This window comes from Erythrolamprus reginae, chromosome 3 (assembly GCF_031021105.1).
Source record: "Erythrolamprus reginae isolate rEryReg1 chromosome 3, rEryReg1.hap1, whole genome shotgun sequence".
In the NCBI taxonomy this organism is placed as follows: Eukaryota; Metazoa; Chordata; class Lepidosauria; order Squamata; family Dipsadidae; genus Erythrolamprus; species Erythrolamprus reginae.
In genome coordinates this window covers 38899508-38922008 of record NC_091952.1, presented here as the reverse complement: position 1 = coordinate 38922008, position 22501 = coordinate 38899508, and the positions used below count along the sequence as shown (strand labels likewise).

At 38.3% G+C, this 22501-nt stretch overlaps 1 protein-coding gene across 1 annotated transcript; it reads left to right on the top strand.

Moving 5' to 3' along the window:
- The first annotated feature begins 2500 nt into the window (after nt 1-2500).
- Nucleotides 2501-21488, top strand: ASIP (agouti signaling protein). Its single transcript, XM_070748826.1, has 4 exons — nt 2501-2565; nt 9729-9889; nt 20127-20188; nt 21237-21488. The coding sequence occupies exons 2-4, from the start codon at nt 9730-9732 to the stop codon at nt 21411-21413; spliced, it is 399 nt and encodes a 132-aa protein (XP_070604927.1). The 5' UTR covers nt 2501-2565; nt 9729; the 3' UTR covers nt 21414-21488.
- The last annotated feature ends 1013 nt before the right edge of the window (nt 21489-22501 follow it).

Here is a 22501-nt window from a genome sequence, read left to right as displayed (position 1 = left end):
GAATTGTTTCCAAAGGAATTTTAGCCCATTCTTCAGTTAAATCACCCTCTGTTCTTTTAGAGACGTTGGTGGTGTAAATCAACTTTTTACTTGAATCTCTAAAATCGACCATAAATGCTCAATAATGTTGAGGTCTAGTGATTGTGGTGACCAGATGAGATGCTGAACTTCATTAGAATGTTCCTCATGCCATTCTTTAACAATTCTTGCTCTATGGATTGGTGCATTATCATCTTGAAAGATGGCATCCCCCTCTGGAAACAGTTCTTGAACCATAGGATGAATTTGGTCGGCCAAAATTCCTAAATAGTGATGGCTGTTAATTCTTCCCTGAAGGGAAATCATTGGCCCGGCGGATTTCCAGGAAATAGCACCCCAGATCATCACTGAGCCTCCGCCATGTTTGACAGTTGGGAGAAGGCAGTCTGGATGAAATAATTCTTTTGGCTGTCTCCAAACATAAACATGGCCAGAGGTCGGAAAAATGATAAACGATGATTCGTCAGAGAAAATCACATTTTGCCACTGCTCGAGGGATCATTTCTAGTGGTTTCTACACCACTCTAAACGCTTTGAAACATTTGTCTTTGAGAGCAGAGGTTTTCTAATTGCAGCTCTTCCATGGAATCCAGATTTTGAAACTCCCTTCGAACAGTTTTTGTGGAAACTGGATTCTGTACGTGTCTATTGAGCTCTGCAGTGATTTTAGGAGCTGTGGTCTTGCAGTCCGCTCTAACAATTCGCTTTAGAGTCCGATGGTCTCTCTCAGACAACTTCGACTTTCGACCAGACCTGTGCTTGGCTGAGTATGTTTTCCCTTCTCTTTCAAAAGCAGTCATTACTTTTGAGACATTACCTCTTGAAACGCCAAACATTTGGGCACTTTCTGTTATACTAGCGCCAGCCATTCGAGCACCAACAATTTGGCCTCTTTGAAAGTCTGAGAGGTCTGCCATTTCTAGAAAGTTATAACCAATTTCCTTACATTTCTGTAAAATAAAGGTAGTTTTAAAAGACAAATCAAATAACAGAATTTTAAAAAACATTAAAATATGTGAAGTTTTGATTGATTTGAACATGTTCAAACATCATGATGTCAAAAAGTTTCCATTTTTTTGTCCACCCCTGTACATGGATACCTAACACATGCTTAAAGAAGAATTGCTACCAGTAAATAAAAAGGGCAATAGTTTAATTTAAATCATATATTTCAAAATATACTTTCCCAAAGAACAAATTTTTAAAAATTGTCTGATGGTACTATTGTGAAACTAGTTGAATATTTCTAAAGTATTCACAATATCTATGTATGTTTCTAGTTTCTCTGAGACCATGGCATTATAAACTAAAATAATTTAATTAAAATCATGCTGGAGTGCCATCAACTGTCTTCAGTCTGAGTCTCATGACTTTTAATGATTTTGGAAACATGCATAGAACTGCAATTTATATTTGATTTTATTTTGGCTTCTGTATAAAAGTGATACATCTTGCAAAGCATTATAGAAAGCCTGAATGGAAATGATAAAAATAAATGATTAGATGAGACAAGAAAATAAAATGATGGTACACAATGGACTGCTGTATATTGAATGCAGTCTGGAGAAAAATGCGTGATAATATCTTTTGAATCCATAGTTTCCTTGATAAAGATTTGCAATAAGCCCAGATGTTCATATCAAAATACCGTATATTTTCCCTGATTTTAATGTTAATTGGGCCAGTATCTTGACTGCTGTATATATTTATTTTGGATAATTTTATTGTTTAAAATGTTTTTATTGAAATATATTTTTTGAATTGTAAGCCTTCCAAAGTCATTATTTGAGACAGATGGCTATAAAAATTGAATAAATAAATAAATAAATACAAAGTACAGTGGTACCTTGTCTTACGAACCCCTCTTCATATGAACTTTTTGTGATATGAACCCGGTGCTTAAGATTTTTTTGCCTCTTCTTCCAAACTATTTTCACCTTACAAACCCAAGCTGCCACCGCTGGGATGCCCCACCTCCGCACTTCCGTTGCCAGCCAAAGCGCTGGGATTTCCCTGAGCCTCCCTTCACTGGAAAACCCTGTCTCCGGACTTCCGTTGCTAGCAGAAGCGCTGAGATTCCCCTGAGGCTCCCCTCGCCGGCAAAAATGAAGGGAATCCTAGCGCAAACACAACCCTGATGCAGACTTCAATGAAATTGACTTTGACCCCCTGGTCTAAACAAAAGAACAGAACTGAAGAAGTGACCCTAGCTCTCAATACATTTTTGAAAGACAAGAATCACATTCCTATCATGCATAGGATTACAGCTGGAATGCTGCAGAGCTTGGAGATAGGGACCATCTTCAAGTGATGAGGAGAACCCTAGAGCAGGGGTAGGCAAAGTTGGCTCTTCTATGACTTGTGGACTTCAACTCCCAGAATTCCTGAGACATGCTAGCAATCATGCTAGCTCAGGAATTCTGGGAGTTGAAGTCCTCATGTCATAGAAGAGCCGATTTTGCCTACCCCTGCCCTAGAGGAAGTTTGTGTTTGACCTTATGCTCTTTACACTTTGGGACAGTTCAGGTAATTCATCACCATTTCAAGTGTGCAGGGTTTTTATAAAAAAAATCTTTGTTTACTTTTATTTTATTTATTTATTTTTGTCAAGTACGTATTGGTAGTATACAAAGATATAACAATGTTTTTTTAAAAAAAATGTTATTGAAAATATATACAATTAAAAAATCTTTGGACATAATCTTTGGAATCTGCTTCATACTTCTTTACACTAATCTTATATTATACATTGTCTTAAAATGGACAAACATCTTACACAAACAGAGATAGAAACTAAAAACAAATAACAAAGAGGAAAGAGAAACGTATAAATATGTAACAACCCCCTCCCCCTTGCTGTCTATCTTGACAGTTATTTCTTATATCTTATATCTTATTTTACCATGCTCAGTACCACTGGCTTCATTTGGCCTTATGTAAAGCCTTTTTTGGGTTGTGTATCTATTCTTATACTTAGTTTCAGCAATGGCCTTCTTATATTTTTACAATTATTTAGCATAATACCCCTTTATACAGCTTTATTTCTGCTTCCTCTTTTCTACCCAACTATAAAATATCTCCCATACTTCATAGTAGAAAGGAAAGATATAACAATGTTTGATTTTTAGCTAGTTATTTGGATTAGTATACAGTGTTCCCTCGATTTTCACGGGGGATGCGTTCCGAGACCGCCCGCGAAAGTCGAATTTCTGCAAAGTAGAGATGCGGAAGTAAATACACCATTTTTGGCTATGGACAGTATCACAAGCCTTCCCTTAACACTTTAAACTCCTAAATTACCATTTCCCATTCCCTTAACAACCATTTACTCACCATTATTACTGGTACTCACCATTGAATAAGACACTTAGTGATCCTGATATTTATAAACATAATTATTTATTAACAATAATGAATTTTTTTGTTATTTATTGGCAAAAATTATTAGTTTGGCGATGACGTATGATGTCATCGGGTGGGAAAAATGTGGTATAGAAAAAAACCTGTGATGTATTTTTTAATTAATATTTTTTTGAAAAACCGTGGTATAGGCTATCCGCGAAGTTCGAACCCGCGAAAATCGAGGGAACACTGTATTGCTGTTTTTTATTATATGCTGTAAGCCGCCCTGAGTTTTCGGAGAGGGGCGGCATAGAAATCCAATAAATAAGTAAATATACATGATACGAGTGAGAGAGAGAGAGACATTAGGACAGGGGACAGAAGGCACACTTATGCACACCTTTGAGTCAAAGTAATAAATAAACAGTATCATGCAACAGGATGAAGATAAAACAGGTAGAACAAGGCCATTGTCAATATTCAGGAATCCCAAACTGAAACATTTCCATAAATTCTCTTCCTAGAATTGTTTTCTGGAAAATTAAAGACTCAATTAATAATCCCTACAGAGACATCAAAGATCAGAGGCATTATGAAAGCTTCCTTGATGTCCAAACCAGAGAGAAATCCAGGCTTACGAATAAAGGCAAATATATGGGTCGCAGGGTAATTTCGCAGGATCTAATTTGAGTCATTCACTAGAACCAGATGTTTAGTCTTCCATGCTTTCAGACTTGCCCTGGAGCCCATCCTTAGGGAAATTCTCTCTCCAGAATGTAGTATTTATGTGATTCCTAGTTGTGTGTGGCTTTTAGCTGTTAATTAGGGTGTTGATGGCCAGCTATTAAGAAGTTGCTTGTTGTTTCCTTGTGCTTCCTCTGCTCCAGAGAAATGCTCAAATGTCTCATACTATCTCCAAATGGAGCTATAGCACATTATTTTAACTTGGTGCTAAACATTTTTTGTTTTCTGAAACAAAAAAAATGTTAAAAATGCATTATTAAAAATTATTCCTAGACATGAGAAAATATTTTAAAAGAGTGCTGTCAAAACAGTTTTATAATATATTTATTATGAATTTATCTTGCTGATCATTATTAGGGGGGAAAAGGTTTTTAAAATAAATGTTTCAGGTAGATTATTTGCTCTTTCTGTTGTAGCCAATCACTAATTTATAATTTATGTTTCGAATGGATACAAGAAAAAGACTAAAAAGGCTAAAAAAAATTGTTTATTTTGCACAATATTTTTTTTCTTAGGCAGCAAACAAGGTTAGTCCTTATGAAAAGAAATCAGGGCTGGAAATATTAGTAAATATTTTCCAATTATTTAAAATTATTTGTATCTGAAATACACCTGGTGACATTTTCCTTAAAGTCCCTCTTGATTAAAATTATATCAAATCAATTCAAAGTTGCTCTGCAGAGTACTTTACTTACATAGGCATGTATGTGCTGTATGTGTATGTGTATATATGTATGTATTATATATATACACACACACACACACACACACACACAATTATCATCAGTAAAATCACATCACTGTATGCAGCAAATTAAATTGTGGGCCATAATAAGAGCAAGCCAGTCCATATGTTACAAACAGGTGTGGATTACAGAATTGCTGAAAAAAAGTGAAGGGACTCTACCAAATATTTAGAGCCAAGAAGATCACATAGAGAAAAGTTGCTCTAATTTTTACTAGTGAATAGTGAGTATAATAGTCATTTGTGAATGAGGTAGGGTAAATCTCTCTATCAGAATTTACAATTCTACCCCTTAACTTGTAAAAATTTCCTGGGATTCTTCTTTTTTAAGATAGCCATGAAAAATTTAATTAAGAACCAGCCAAACAAGATTTGGAATCATCTTTCTATCCATCTTTTTATTTTTTATTTTTATATTTAAAATCAATATTATTTATTGCTTATTTATGGGGGGGGTATTTTTGTTTTTAATCTTCATCTTGGGCTTCAAAAATATTGTTGTTGTTATTAAAATATGGATTAAAGTAAATGAATACATTTAATATCTCATTAGAAATTCTGCATTTTTATTTTTTTGCTACTTTTTGCCATTCGGCAGTATTTTCTGCAATAAAGATTGTATATACCGTATGTAATATTTTTGAAAAGTCAATTATAGGTAAGAGCAATTATTTTTCCTACTTTATGCATTATTCCTTTGTTTTTCTATGTAATCATACAGTTTTTTTAAGGGCTGTGATTAACACATTTCTAAAAGAAACGAAATCCAAACATGCCATATGTGATTTGTATTTTGGTTTCTGTATCAGCAAAGTTCAAAATTTTATTTATTTTCTAATTGGTTGGTCTCAACCTTGTTACTCAATTTTGTACTATGTCAGTTCCTTGCTTCTTTAATTCTGTGGATGTTAAATATCTAAATTTTATTCTAGAACTTCTATTCTGAATCTATAATTATTATGCTGATATTTGTATATTTATATAGACAAAATGAAGCAATTGTTTGCATCAATAGGTAGTGTTTGATAGGAGTTATTTCAATGCTAAAAGAAGAGAAAATACTAGCATTTCAAAATAATGTGTAAATATTGTCAAATTTGCCTCTTAATATATTAAGATGACATTTTATTTATTTTTATCTCAAATAATTTTAAACACCCCCCTCCTTTTTTAAACTGAATATTATTATTACACAAAAAAGGAAATAAAGGTTTGGATATAAGTATGGACAACAATTTCTAGACACTCAATATGTTATCTTAGTTGTTGACTAACAAGCACATTTTCTCTATATTATGTATCTATATGTGAGTGACTATATGTTAAAACTTTTACCAGAGGGTTGAAAGCATTTTGAAGGTGTGAGGGGAAAAATAAAAATCACAATGATTTTTTTTAAAAAAAGAAGGAAATAGATGTCCCAGGGAGAAATTAGCTTATTTTCCAGATAGAAAAAATGAACCCTTTATCATATACTGGAATAAACATCGTAACATTACTTATTGAACAGATTATTTTCTGATATGTTTCATTCTGCAAGGTTTTTAAATTAAGAAAATAATCGTGCAATTTGAAATTACTCTGTCACAGACCTAAAATGAAAATAAATTTAACATTGTCCCAAACATGAAACCTCTCCCCACTAATGCATCCTGCTTTCCCCTTCCCAATATTTTGACTATAATTTTGCTTTTTTGCTAAATTCTATATTATTGTTTTTAGAAATATTTATGTTTTATGGTTTTATAGCTTTTAATTTTGTAAGCCACCCAGAGCTGTTTCAGGGCAAATAAATATAATAAATAAATTAGATAATAAAAATATAAGTAAATAAACATATATAAACTACACCCAGTTGTGAATTTCTGCATTTGACCAATATATATTTTACCAAACCAATTGTTTTAATCATCTGAGTTATCTCTAAGACATAAACTAGAGATTTTAGTTTTGTTCCTGACTTTAAGTATTTTACAGAATTATTTAGTTGAAATTTTATTGTAGATAATTTCATAAATGTAATCTATGTAATCTAACATGTCACAGATTTACAGATTTGATTGTGGTTTCCATGTCACAGATATGACATTACGGAGACCACAATCAACTATATAAACAATGCTTATATTGGTTTTTGAGCTTCAGTGTTCACAGAGGTATTTATTAGACGATGATTCAGAACTGCTTCTTTCAAAGATAGTGTTCTGTCCCACCAATGAGCCCCCTAAGAAATAGACCCACGTGCACTGATTTTACAAGATTTAAGCATGTAATTCGGAGGTTCGGATTTAGAAATCCAGCAACAAAGCAAGAAATAAGTCTGTTTAGTGGCAGCTGCTAATAATCATGATGGAAACTGTTCATGAAATGCACAAACCAGATCAGGAGCTTGAACAGAGGTTGCATTCTCCGAGATGCAATCTTGCAGCCCATATACCTTCCGCTCAATGTGGTACTGGAACAGACCCTTTATCTACTAAAAATCCCGAATGCTGGCAACCTCAGACTTGGGCAGTTTATCACGGACGCTGGGCACCGGTGGGGGTTGATCAAGAGGATGGAGCGGACAGGCAGAATGGTCCAGAACAAGAAGAGATTGGTGAAACACTGGATGAACACGGAGAGAGCAAGGCAAGGTCAGGCGATATAGGTCAGGCGATATATCACTGGATTGATGACCAGGAATGGACCCAGATAGCGATGGTTGAGTTTGCAGTGCAGTCAATTTGAGGGTAAATGTTTGGTGGATAGCCAAACTCAGTACGCTGATGATACTCAACTGTACATTTCCACCCCGTGTCCACTCAGTGAAGCAGTGGAAGTAATGTGCCAGTGTCTGGAGGCTGTCAGGGTCTGGATGGGTGTCAACAGGCTCAAGCTCAATCCAAACAAGACGGAGTGGCTGTGGGTACTGCCTCCCAAGGACACATCCTTCTGTCCATACATTACCCTGGGGGGGATTATTGACCCCCTCAGAGAGGGTCCGCAACTTGTGCGTCCTCCTCAATACACAGCTAACTTTAGAAAACCATCTTTTGGCTGTGGCGAGGGGGGGCGCTTGTCCAGGTTCGCCTGGTGCACCAGTTGCAGGGACAGGGACTCTTTGCTCATGGTCATTTGTGCCCTTATCACCTCGAGGTTTGACTACTGCAATGCTCTCTACATGGGGCTACCTTTGAAGAGTGTTTGGAAACTTCAAATCATCCAAAATGAAGTCGCGCAAGCATTTTTCAGCCTTCCAAAGTATGCCCACATCTCTCCATCACTCTGCAGACTGCTTTGGCTGCCGATTGATTTCCAGACACAATTCAAAGTGTTGGTTATGACCTATAAAGCCCTACATGGCAGATTATCTCAGAGACCGCCTTCTGCCGTATGAATCCCAGCATCCGGTTAGGTCCCACAGAGTTGGTCTCCTCAGGGTCCCATCAATCGGACAATGCCGGCTGGTGGGGCCTAAAAGAAGCGCTTTCTCTGTAGGATCCCCGGCCATCTGGAATCAACTCCCCTCAGAGATTCGCACTGCCCCCACCCTCCTTGCCTTCTGTAAGAATTTGAAAATACATTTATGTCGCCAGGCTTGGGGTCATTAGGCCCCAGCCTCTGCCCAATGAATGTATCTGGTGTGAGAGGAGGTATGTGACTTTTTAATTTTAAATGTTTAGTTTAATTAATTAATTAATTAAGTGGCCTAGAATGTTTTATCTATTGTATTTTTTATTAAAATGTTGTAAGCCGCCCGAGTCCACGGAGAGGGCCGGCATACAAGTCCAATAAATAAATAAACAATCTCCCACAGCCAAGGGTGGGGTTCCTCAGCGAAAGTGGTCCACTACTATCTTATCCTTGGCCTTGTTGATACCTATGCACTTAGTACATTGGAATATTCAAGAGAAGATGAAAGGCGAAAGATCTAAAACTGCTCATTTATACAATAATTATTTAATTTGGTTGATCAAATAGGTTCTCATTTCATTTTAATCAATGATGAATCTGCCTTTCTGCTTTGTTGTAACAGACTAAAACTGGAATTGTCCATTATGGGGTAGGAACGATAAGTGAAACACAGAGGCTTAAAAAATGGCTATACTTTTGATATACCTTTTTTTCCTTAGGTATTTGAGACTTAGAAACATAGAAACATAGAAGTCTGACGGCAGAAAAAGACCTCATGGTCCATCTAGTCTGCCCTTATACTATTTTCTGTATTTTATCTTAGGATGGATATATGTTTATCCCAGGCATGTTTAAATTCAGTTACTGTGGATTTATCTACCACGTCTGCTGGAAGTTTGTTCCAAGGATCTACTTACTCTTTCAGTAAAATAATATTTTTCTCATGTTGCTTTTGATCTTTCCCCCAACTAACTTCAGATTGTGTCCCCTTGTTCTTGGGTTCACTTTCCTATTAAAAACACTTCCCTCCTGGACCTTATTTAACCCTTTGACATATTTAAACATTTTGATCATGTCCTCCCTTTTCCTTCTGTCCTCCAGACTATACAGATTGAGTTAATTAAATCTTTCCTGATAAGTTTTATGCTTAAGACCTTCCACCATTTTTATAGCCCGTCTTTGGACCCGTTCAATTTTGTCAATATCTTTTTGTAGGTGAGGTCTCCAGAACTGAACACAGTATTCCAAATGTGGTCTCACCAGCGCTCTATACAGCGGGATCACAATCTCCCTCTTCCTGCTTGTTATACCTCTAGCTATGCAGCCAAGCATCCTACTTGCTTTCCCTACCGCCTGACTGCACTGTTCACCCATTTTGAGACTGTCAGAAATCACTACCCCTAAATCCTTTTCTTCTGAAGTATTTGCTAACACAGAACATATTTTCTGTTTTGCCTTCCAGAATGGAATATAAGAACTTCCTCCTGAGCTTCCTTCTTTGTGGCATGCTGCTTACAATCAGTTATGGCTACATGATATTTGAACAAAAGCGGAACTCGGACAACGATGCAATAAACAACAACAAAATCAAGATCCCGAATCTCCCTCCCATCTCTATAGTAGGTTGGTAAAAATGAATCCTGTTTTGAGCCTTAATTCCAGGAATCAACAGAGATTTCTTGCCTTTTCTCCTAACTCCTCTCTTTCATTTCAGTACTGTATTGTGAAATGAAATCTGTGAAGCAACATTGTCATATACAGTAATACCTCGTCTTATGAACCTAATTGGTTCGGGAAGTAGGTTCGTAAGGCGAAACGTTCGTAAGACGAAACATTGTTTCCCATAGGAAACTATGTAAAAGCGATTAATCCGTGCAAAAAAGAAAAAAATCACGAAATGGCGCTCCGCTGGGCGCCGCCACCCAGCTGTCACCTTTTAAAACAGCCGGGGGGCTTCTCGGCGTTCTCCCGAACCAGAACCCGAACCCGAACTTTTTGTAAGCCAAAAAAAGTTCGTAAGAAGAGGCCAAAAATTTCCGAACCCCAGGTTCGTATCACGAGGGGTTCGTATCACGAGGGGTTCGTATCATGAGGTACCAATGTACCTGTATTCTTCTTCTGTCAGGTGGTTTTGTGAATAAAATGGAACAGAGTCATCAAAATGGTTTTTAAATGGTGAGGATGTTTCAATATAATGATAGCACGTCTGTGTTTCTATTTTACTTTCTATTTGTAGATAGAACAAATTGGAGGGATACCTTTTTCAGCTATTGCTCAAAAACTTTCTTTTTGAAAACTGCCACTTTGTCACTCTCTAAGTGACAAAATTACTAAGTCTTCAAAATCTCCAGGTATAAATTATCAATAGACATTAATGATGTAATTTAATAATTTAATCTGGTTTAATAATCCTGAAGAAAATATAACATGTAGTTAGGTAGGAGTTGACACAACACCTTCATGGCACAAATTTGTTCTAATTATGTTTGAATGGTAAAATATGATTTCTATATAGTGGTATCCATCTTTGATCAACTATGTGATTATGATGGATCACATGATCAGCCAGATGGTTAGACCGGATTTGGCATATTTTATCTATCTGTCAAATCCCTCCCAAGTAGAATATCTCCGAGACCACCTTCTGCCGCACGAATCCCAGCGACAGATTAGGTCCCACAGAGTGGGCCTTCTCCGGGTCCCGTCAACTAAACAATGTCGGTTGGCGGGCCCCAGGGGAAGAGCCTTCTCTGTGGCGGCCCCGACTCTCTGGAACCAGCTCCCCCCAGAGATTAGAACTGCCCCTACCCTCCTCGCCTTTCGCAAACTCCTTAAAACCCACCTTTGTCGTCAGGCATTGGGGAACTGAGATATCTCCCCCGGGCCTATACAATTTATGTATGGTATGCTTGTGTGTATGTCTGTTTAATAATAGATTTGTTATAAACTGTTTTTTATTGTGTTGTGAGCTGCCCCGAGTCTACGGAGAGGGGCGGCATACAAATCTAATAAATAAATAAATAAAGTACCTGAGACAGACAACTATTGTTGTTTGATGGTGTACAGCTGAAGCTCCAGATGTTGTGGGGTTGTTCATGTTATCTTTTTATTCATGAAACATGAAACTCAGTCAACTGAACTTTCAAAAATGTATCACAAATATCATTGACTGGCACTAATGGTTGATACGGGTTGCTGCAGCATCCTAGGTATCAACCAAGTATCTTCTTAAGATGTACAATGTTCCAAATAGTGCAGGTGTTTGCAGTTCCAGGAAGCTGCAATTTTTTGATGTATTTTTGGACATGGTACCAAGTGCCCCAACTACAATGCGTATCACTGATACATGTTTCATTCATAATCATGTATGATCTATGGCCAGGTCGCGATATTTCATGATTTTCTTCCAGTTGTTTTTTTTTTTACTATGGCATCTCCTGGTACAGCAATATCAATAAATAGTACGTTTCATTTTTCAACAACTGTGACATCTGGAATGTTGTATTCAAAGTGACGATCTGCCTGTATTGAAAGTCCTACAAGATTTATTTATTTATTTATGTATTTATTTATTGGATTTGTATGCCGCCCCTCTCCGCAGACTCGGGGCAGCTAACAACAATGATAAAAACAACATGTAACAATCCAATTTAATAAAACAACTAAAAACCCTTATTATAAAAAACCAAACGTACACACAAACATATCATACATAACTTGTAATGGCCTAGGGGAAGGAATATCCTAACTTCCCCATGCCTGGCGACAAAGGTGGGTCTTGAGTAATTTGCGAAAGACAAGGAGGGCGGGGGCCATTCTAATCTCTGGGGGGAGTTGATTCCAGAGGGCTGGGGCCGCCACAGAGAAGGCTCTTCCCTGGGACCTGCCAAATGGCATTGTTTGGTCAACGGGACCCGGAGAAGGCCAACTCTGTGGGACCTTATCGGCCGCTGGGATTCGTGCGGTAGAAGGCGGTTCCAGATGTATTCTGGCCCAATGCCATGTAGGGCTGTTCACCGTCTCACTTTCGACAACTTTTTTTCATTTTATGTTCTTAGTTGTTAGTACAGTATTAGTATTATTGACTCTGGAACAACACTGACTGGCTTACATTTTTTAAAAAATTAAAAACAAGGACTCCACAAATGTAAATCACAAGGCCTGGGAGAAGAGATAATATTTAAAGATTTCAGGAACATCATCAAATTGAGGGCAATACAGATCTCTGGAAGAATATCGTTCCGGGAGGACAGGTACCAGGATAAATGTTCTGTGTTTGCTTTTGAATAAAAAGCAAATTGCAAACATTGCAACGAAACTACATATATACCACATAAACAGATAGCAAATTTAACCAGTAACATATGAACACTGTTCTCTCTCGCCGAAATATAATATGACAGATATGATTAAAGTGGCATCTATGAGGCAAGGGGCTGGCCAGGAGGACCCCTAGAAAATTGACTTTATTCAATTTAGGTGCAGTCTGACCCTAGGCAGCATACAATAAACCAACATAATAAAATAGAATATTTATGGGAAAAGTATAAAAAGAAATAAACAAAAGAACACAATCCCATAAGATTGCTGAAATATTTCAAAATCTTGAATTTTTGTGAAAGCTAAATGGTTGAGTAAAATATATTTAAACTTGCTAAAAGCAAGGAACAAGGTAAGGGCTCACTCATCTTACATAACAGAAAGTACTAGTTTAAATTTACAGGTATAAAAGATGATATAATTTCAATGTAGGCACTACATTGCAATTTTATTTTGTTCAGAGGGGGAATAGAAAATCAAATTGAATGTCTCAAATCAAAAACCTACATTCCAGATTACTGACGGAGCAATTTAGATCTCACCTATATTTGCAAACCTCATCTTCACAGTCACCCTCATAAATCTTTTCATCTTGAAAAAGAAACAAATACGGATAACATTATGGTCTATTCAAATTGAAGCCATATGAAGTTATCACAGATTTATGAGATGAGTCAATTGAAACATCAAGGCCAATTTTTATAAAGGTACTTCACAGTCTTACTGGGATTGACAGGAACATTTTTGCCATTAGCTATCTCTCATACATTGTTAATTAAACCATTTTGGCTTTCGTGATCACTTAAAGTTAATATATGTCAGAATTTATTCTAGTGATATTAGTAGTCATCAGATCTTCTGAAACAGGGCTCTCAAACTCCCTGCCCATGGGCCAGATGCACCATGCCTTGGCCACAAGCACACCTGATTTAGTGAAGCAGGAAAAAGTCCTTATACATCACATATCGCCACTGTGACGATGTAAGTTTGACATCCCTGCTCTAAAGCCTTGAAAATAAATTATATAAATTTGTAAGGGACAACATAGAATCATTTGTAGGTAGCATATAGTCATTTAATGGCCATTTGAAGTTACAACAGAACTGGAAAATGTGACTTATTACCATTCTTTACATTTACGACCATTGTAGCATCTCCATGGTCTTGTGATCAAATCTTCAATGCTTGGCAACTTGCATGTGTTTATGATGGTTGCTGTGTCCCAGGGTCATGTAGGTTTGTCAAGAAGATCATCTTTTGTGATTGTCTGATCAAAAAAAAAGTCTATCGGGAAGTAAGGTTCACTTAACAAATGTTACTAACTTAACTGCAATGATTTGATTAATACCAGTGGCAAGAAAGGTGTTAAAAGGGGGCAAGACTCACTTAACAACTGTCTTCTTAGAAATGGAAATTTGGGGTTCTGTAGTACTTATAGGTCGAGACTATCTGTATTAAACTATGGATTAGTCACTTTGCTAGCTATCTGGAGCTTCAAACAATATTCAATTTCAAGAACAATAATGCATCTTTAAACAGTTGCTTTTTATTGCTTGTTTTAAAGTTCTTCCTGTTAAGTTACTGTTACTGAAGAGACTTGCAGACAGAAGTAACTAACAGTTCAATCAGCATTCTGCATTTTCTCGCTTCGCAGAGCGGACCTTGAGTAAATATTCCTCCATTCGCAACAGAATACTATACGCAACTAGACTTACAATCCTTGGTTTAGAAAGCTTGGAACTACATCGCCTTAAACATGACCTAAGTATAGCCTGTAAAATCATCTGCTACAACGTCTTTCCTGCCAATGATTACGTCAGCTTCAACCACAACAACACACGAGCACACAACAGATACAAACTTAAAGTAAACTGCTCTAAACTCGACTGCAGGAAATATAACTTTCGTAACCGAGTAGTTGATGCATGGAACTCACTACCAGACTCTGTAGTGAGTCTGGTAGTGATGATACTCTGTAGTATCATCACCTAACCCCCAAAACGTTACCCTTAGACTATCCACTGTTGACCTCTCCCGATTCATAAGAGGTCAGTAAGGGGCATGAATAAGTGCACCAGAGTGCCTTTCGTCCCCATCCTAATGTTTCTCTTTTACTAGTATCATATAAATAAATATTATTATATCTTTGTATACCACCAATATGTATTTGACAAAAGAAATACAGTATTTTAAAAAAAATAGGTTCATTCAATTCAAACCATTCAAACTTTAATACATAACACTTCCTAACTAGCATTTTGTATCTGTTAAGAATTACTATTGGTCCTGATTTTTCATCCTTATACTATCTCTTTAGATAATGACAAATTTTAACTTTGTTCCATTACATAGTAACCAAATAACTAGTAGCTAGTATCTCAGTCACTAGTAACTACTAGTAACTAAGATGTCTCCATTAGACAACAGCTATTCTTTCTCCTATGTCATTTTTTGGTTTAAGGATAAATTTGATAAATAGATTAACACTGCATTCAGAAGAGGAGGTGAAAAATGGAGGAAGTGAAGAAAACAAATAAAAATGGTTAAGGACATGGTTAGTATATTTAGAGTAATAGAGAAAGTAATCCTGCTTTTTTTCTTTCAACATTGTCACAGATGAAGTCAAAGAAAGGGAGAATGTGAAACAACAAAGCTTCTTAGCTATAAAAGGCCTTTAAAACAAATAGCATGCAAGTGAATTCATAGCTAGCAAAAGTATATGTGATGAAATTTAGAAGCATCTGGAAATGCTCAGCAGCGAGGGGGACAACCTGATTGCACACCGTAGTTATGGTGTCTGCCTCTTAAGTCGTAAGAAGTCTTACTTTGTTCACTCATCGTTCCTGTTATGAAAGGACATGAAACATGTGGTTTCCACATTACACATGGTTTGACTTTGAATCACATCTGGCTGTAATGGTGAAAATTTGGAAGTTATGTGAAAGGTTAAGGCTGTAATTCACACATGGTCATTTTTCAAAAATCAGAGCAGTTGGATCATGTGAGTAAGACAGATTTATAGGTGAGACCAACTAATCTGACAGTATTCTATTTAAGACTTTATTGAGGAAAATTAAAGGGGAGGCACAGAGTGATACTGCATTCAGTTAGAGATTAAAACATCATGGGCATTGAAAGTGTTTTTTTACATTTATTTATTTATTCATTTATTCATTCGTTCGTTCGTTTGTTTATTTGTTTATTGGCAGCTCACAACAAATATGTTATCTATCTGTCTTAGAATAACTAAACTATTAGAATAACACTAGCTACACGTCTTAAAATAACACTAGCTACATGTCTTAGAATAACACTAGCAACATGTTGTCATATGTCTGTCTATCTGTCCTAGAAGAACACTAGTTATTAATGTGGCTGTGAAATATTAATGGAAGAGAATAACAAAGGCCCCAATCTGCCTGTAGGCATTCCAACTTTATCAAGAGAACTTTTATCAAGAGAACAACATTTTACTTTGTACTTTGTTCTTTGTAAATAAGAGCTTAAGTGCTTTCCAGTTCTTGATTTCCTCCCTGCTATCAGGCAAAACTTCAATCAGTTCAAATAAAGTTGCAAAAGCAAAGAAGAAGAAGAAGAAATGACTTCATGTTTTCCTGTATTCTCATAATTTTTATTTATTCAATTTAATTTATTTCAACGTTAAGTATTCAAATATTCAAATTTATTTAATTATCATTTTTGTTTATTGGTTTGTCAGAAGAATAATTTCTAGTTCCAACTCAAGACGGGGTTGCACAAGAATAAATAAAAATGAGGCCCAGGCTGCCGTGAGGAAATAATAAATATTTAATCTTTAAAAGCAAAAGAGGCGCAGACGGAAGAATGGAAGATTATATACCTCAAACATCCCTTCTTTTTTCTCAACCTCCAGCTTTTACTTTGAGGCTGGTAAACGCAGATAAAGTGAAGAAACAGAAATAAATATATTGCCTTCTATGTGTTATTATCATTGATCTTCTAAAGAGCATAATTAAGTCATCTTTTTAAATTTCCTTACTTTAAACATAAAATTACAATAAGCATGCATACACGACAGTAAAATAGTCTCTTTCGATTTAAACTTATAGAAACATTTGTACACTCAACAGTGATTTAATTTTTCAAGAAAACAGTTCTTCCAAGGCTTTTTTCTTTATTTTTTAAATTACAGTTAAAAGTACCTTTGCTTTGCCAAATTAAATTAAATTAAATTACTAGTGTCATCCCATATCTTAATCCATTTTTTTTACTTTTTTTTTTTTACATTTTACATTTTTTTTGCTTTTTCATTCCTGCCCAAACCAAGCGTCCACACCAAGGACCACTTACCTTTCGTTCCCGGTGCGTATCATGACATTTTGCACACATGCTCTGTGCAATTCTACTTCCATGCATGCGCAGAATGACATTTTAAGCCGAAAGATAGCTGAGAAGCCATACAAAACAGGGAAAAAGTACTGAAAATTGCAAAAAAAATAGTGGCATGCACGGACCAGGAAAAATAGCACCGGAGCCATCACTCCTAAATTGCATCATCAACGGGCTGCTACCGAAGTGCCCAGGTAGGAACCCACTCGTGGTCCTCACACTTAAATCCAGATATCCAGCAACCTTCCTAATGGACAGGTTGGGGAAACATACAAAGCCAAATATCCTTTTTCTTTATCCCTAGCTTATTTGTGTGTCCTTATCAGTTTGGGGTGTACTGCACACACACACCCAGTAATGGGCAGCCAACATTTTTACTGCCACACTGGGTGTGGTTTATTTTCTGGGTGTGGCTTAATGGTCATGTGACTGGGTAGGAGTGGCTTGCCGGCCATGTGACCAGGTGGGAGTGGCTTGAACGATCATCATCGTTCAAGTGAACTGTTAAGTCCTCGACTTACAACCTTACCAGTGTTGCTCATTGGGGTGACAATTTGCTTCATGTTTCCCGCGCTCTCCTTCCTGGGTTGCCCCCTTCTGCCTCAGGCTGGGTAGGTAGGTGAATGGGTGTTGCCAGAAGCATAAATACTGCCAGCGCTGCTTTCACCCACACCTTCTGCTTGCACCTCAGGCGGGAGGTGGTCACGGGAGGCTGGAGGGGAGCCGGGCAGGAGAAAGGGAAGTTTGTCTGAGGCCAGGAAGGAGGAAAGAGGAAAAAAGCAAGGAGCGCAGATGCAGCAGCAGGGGGGAAAAGGAAAGCCGAGCCGAGACCAGTAATCCAGGAAGTGACAGCCGCTGATCAGCTGGAGCTGCACACGCATCTTCATTTCCACCCGTGGAACTGAGTTCCACCCCGTCCTGCCTGCTGCCCACCCTGCACACACCTGGGAGCTCTAAATGAGGTACATAACTCTCCTATCCTTACTCACCATTCAGTTTTCAAACCTTTTGTTTGAGAGGACTGCTATATTTGGAGCAGTATACATGGGACTGAAACGAGTCCCAGATAAAACATGTGCATCTACTATACATTTCCACATGCAACCTACTGTGATTCACAGTCCCTTGGAGTGCCAATCCCCCTTGCTATCCAAAGTCTCTTGGTCACAGAGCTCACAAAAGTTTGGGGTAGTTAGGAAAAGCATAGAGCATAAAGTCAAACAATAGTGGAAAGGAAAGGATCTCTGGCGGGCCCGGGACAGGGGTTTATCCTCTGTCCTGGTGCTCCTTGACCTCTCAGCGGCTTTCGATACCATCGACCATGGTATCCTTCTGCACCGGCTGGAGGGGTTGGGAGTGGGAGGCACTGTCCTTCAGTGGTTCTCCTCCTACCTCTCTGGCCAGTCGCAGTCGGTGTTAGTGGGGGGCCAGAGGTCGACTCCTAGGTTTCTCCCTTGTGGGGTGCCTCAGGGGTCGGTCCTCTCCCCCCTGCTATTCAACATCTACATGAAACCGCTGGGCGAGATCATCCAAGGACATGGGGTGAGGTATCATCAATATGCGGATGATACCCAGCTTTACATCTCCACCCCATGCCCAGTCAACGAAGCGGTGGAAGTGATGTGCCGGTGCCTGGAGGCTGTTGGGGCCTGGATGGGTGTCAACAGACTCAAGCTCAACCCGGATAAGACGGAGTGGCTGTGGGTTCTGCCTCCCAAGGACAATCCCATCTGTCCGTCCATCACCCTGGGGGAGGAATTATTGACCCCCTCAGAGAGGGTCCGCAACTTGGGCGTCCTCCTCGATCCACAGCTCACATTAGAACAACATCTTTCAGCTGTGGCGAGGGGGGCGTTTGCCCAGGTTCGCCTGGTGCACCAGTTGCGGCCCTATCTGGACCGGGACTCATTGCTCACAGTCACTCATGCCCTCATCACCTCGAGGTTCGACTACTGTAATGCTCTCTACATGGGGCTACCTTTGAAAAGTGTTCGGAAACTTCAGATCGTGCAAAATGCAGCTGCGAGAGCAGTCATGGGCCTACCTAGGTATGCCCATGTTTCACCATCACTCCACAGTCTGCATTGGTTGCCGATCAATTTCCGGTCACAATTCAAAGTGTTGGTTATGACCTTTAAAGCCCTTCATGGCATCGGACCAGAATATCTCCGAGACCGCCTCCTGCCGCACGAATCCCAGCGACCGATTAGGTCCCACAGAGTGGGCCTTCTCCGGGTCCCGTCAACTAAACAATGTCGGTTGGCGGGCCCCAGGGGAAGAGCCTTCTCTGTGGCGGCACCGACTCTCTGGAACCAACTCCCCCCGGAGATTAGAACTGCCCCTACTCTTCCTGCCTTCCGTAAACTCCTTAAAACCCACCTTTGCCGTCAGGCATGGGGGAACTGAAACATCTCCCCCTGGGCACGTTTAATTTATGCATGGTATGTCTGTGTGTGTGACTGTTAGCATATGGGGTTTTTTAAATATTTAAATATTTTAAATTTGTCTGATTGCTTATGATTTGTTTTTTACATGTTGTGAGCCGCCCCGAGTCTTCGGAGAGGGGCGGCATACAAATCTAAGTAATAAATAAATAAATAAAGAAGGGGAAAAACCCACACAAACAATACACTCACTCATTCCCTGAGCATACAGTTTTAAAAAGCATGAGAAAAAATTGTAATACCTTATTTGGCCATCCAGATACTCATCCTTATTTCCTTCCTAATTTAATTTAATTCCTAATGTCCCCATTTATTTGTATCTATCTCGTGAATTCATGTACATGTTTGTCTATTATAACTTATTATAACTTACAGTATATCTATTATATTATACATGCTTGACAAAATAAATTAAAAAAATTAAAAATCCATTTCTAAGACCCTAGAACCAGCAATGAAATGTGAGACCATTTACATAACAAGCTGGAAATAAAATGTAATTGTGATTTCTTTCAAGCAGAAGCAAAAGTATTTTATTTCTACGTTTCTATTCAAAAAGCAATAGAGAGAAGTTCATGCTTTTGTAGACAATATGTATGTGGGTCACTACAATTGAAATGCCCTGTCCAAACCGTCTATATTTTAACTGTTACAGTTAAAAATGCAGATTATACGATTTCCTGAATTCTTCTGAATTATTTCTTTCCCTCCCTCCCTCCCCTCTAAAGATTTAACCAAAACATCCATGAAGCTAAGCAGGAAAGAAGCGGAGAGAAAAATATCTATGAAGGTGGGTGATTGTTCTTAGCATATTTACAAAAATAAATAAACTACCATTATATTCTTTTCTGGATTGTCATGACTTCCTTAAATAATTTTGGGAATTATACTTTGCTGAAGTTGTTAAAAATTTGGGCTTGGAAATCCACAAACAATTGGAGACAGTGTTAAGATTTTAAGATTGGCTATTGTAGATAAATGAAAACAATACTTTTATTGCTATATGAAGTATGAAGAACACACCTGGTTTGACCAGCGACCAATGATGAAACTGCATATAAACTGCATTGGTTGCCGATCAGTTTCCGGTCACAATTCAAAGTGTTGGTTATGACCTTTAAAGCCCTTCATGGCATTGGACCAGAATATCTCCGAGACCGCCTCCTGCCGCACGAATCCCAGCGACCGATCAGGTCCCACAGAGTGGGCCTTCTCCGGGTCCCGTCAACTAAACAATGTTGGTTGGCGGGCCCCAGGGAAAGAGCCTTCTCTGTGGCGGCACCGGCCCTCTGGAACCAACTCCCCCCGGAGATTAGAACTGCCCCTACTCTTCCTGCCTTCCGTAAACTCCTTAAAACCCACCTTTGCCGTCAGGCATGGGGGAACTGAAACATCTTCCCCTGGGCATGTTTAATTTATATATGGTATGCTTGTGTGTATGTCTGTTAGTATATGGGGTCTTTTAAATTTTTAATATTTTAAATTGTCAGATTATTTATGATTTGTTTCCACGTGTTGTGAGCCGCCCCGAGTCGTCGGAGAGGGGCGGCATACAAATCTAAGTAATAAATAAATAAATAAATAAATAAATATAAGAACCCAGCATGCTCTTCACTTCACCTTTTCAAGCACTTGTCTGTAGTTTAAATCTGCGGCAGGATAAAATACAATGAAAAACTCAATAGTAGCTCAAAATGTACTCAAAATGAAACCTACAGATCTACTTCAGTTAGAGCAACTGAAGTAAGACTCTGAGTTAGACTCTTAGGCAGCAAAAGCTACCGAAACACTTTTCAAAAGCTTTATTTATATGTTTTGCTTTGTTTTTCTCTCTTCAGAGAATGGGGCAACCCAAAAAACCTTCTAGACCCAAACCATCTCCCCCTCCGAATTGTGTTGCTACTTGGGCAACCTGCAAGCCACCGTCTCGTCCCTGCTGTGATTTCTGTGCCTTCTGCTACTGCCGACTTTTTCAGACCGTCTGCTACTGCCGTATGGGAAATCCAAACTGCTAAATCAAAGTCAAGAATGCTCTCAGTATTTCAGTGTATCTTCCAGACTGGTTGCCTTGCATCTATTTTCCAAAGAGGTCAAGAGTCTTGCCTTCTTCCAAGCGTGGGATCTATCTCAAAGGCAGGGGTGGGTTCCTCACGGTTCGGACCAGTTCACCCGAACTGGTAGCGACTATCTGGTGATGTCACATTGAAGTCATCAAATCGGATTTGTTAGTGCTGTTCCGCGGACGCAACTTTTTTTAAAAAATTTTTTTGTTTTTTAAACAATTTTTTTTCTTTTTTCTTTTTTGCCACATGAAGCGAACCAGCAGGCTTCAGGAGACACTTTGAAACAGCACAGCAATTTAGGGCTGGAAGATATCTCAGAGGTCATTTAGTCCAACCCCCTGCTGCAGCAGGAAACCTACTATTTCTGAATTATTTTGTTGCACCTAACATAGAGGAAAATTGTCAGAAAGGAGAAGGTGTTTACTAGGGTAAGACTGCCATGCAGAACAAGGGAGAGATAGTCCTTGACTTATGACCACAATTAAGCCCAAAATTTTGGTTGTTAAGCTAGAGCGTTGTTAAGTGATTTTCACCACATTTTACTCAAACCATGATATTTCCTGGCTCTAATAGTCATATGCAAACTAGGGAGGAACATCTGAAGGCATGTGTAATGTTCTAATGTACAAAAGTTATAGTTCTGTGTAAAAATGATATAATGTTTAAAGACAAAAAACAATTTAAAAAACTTGGGAGAAAAAAAAGAAAGTTACACAATAAAAATACATTACAGGTAATCCTCGAGTTATGACCACAATTGAATCCAACTGCTAAGTGGAAACATTTGTTAAATGAATTTTATCCCATTTACAACTTTTCTTGCCACAATGTCTGTTGTTAAGTGAATAATTGAACTTGTTAAATTAGTTATATGGTTGTTAAGTGAATATGGCTTCCCCATTGACTTTGCTTGTCCAACGGTCACAAAAGCTGATCACGTGACCTCAGGACACTGCAACCATCATAAATAGGAGCCAGTTGCCAAGCATCTGAATTTGGATCATGTGACAGTGGAGAGGCTGCAATGGCGGTGTGAAAAA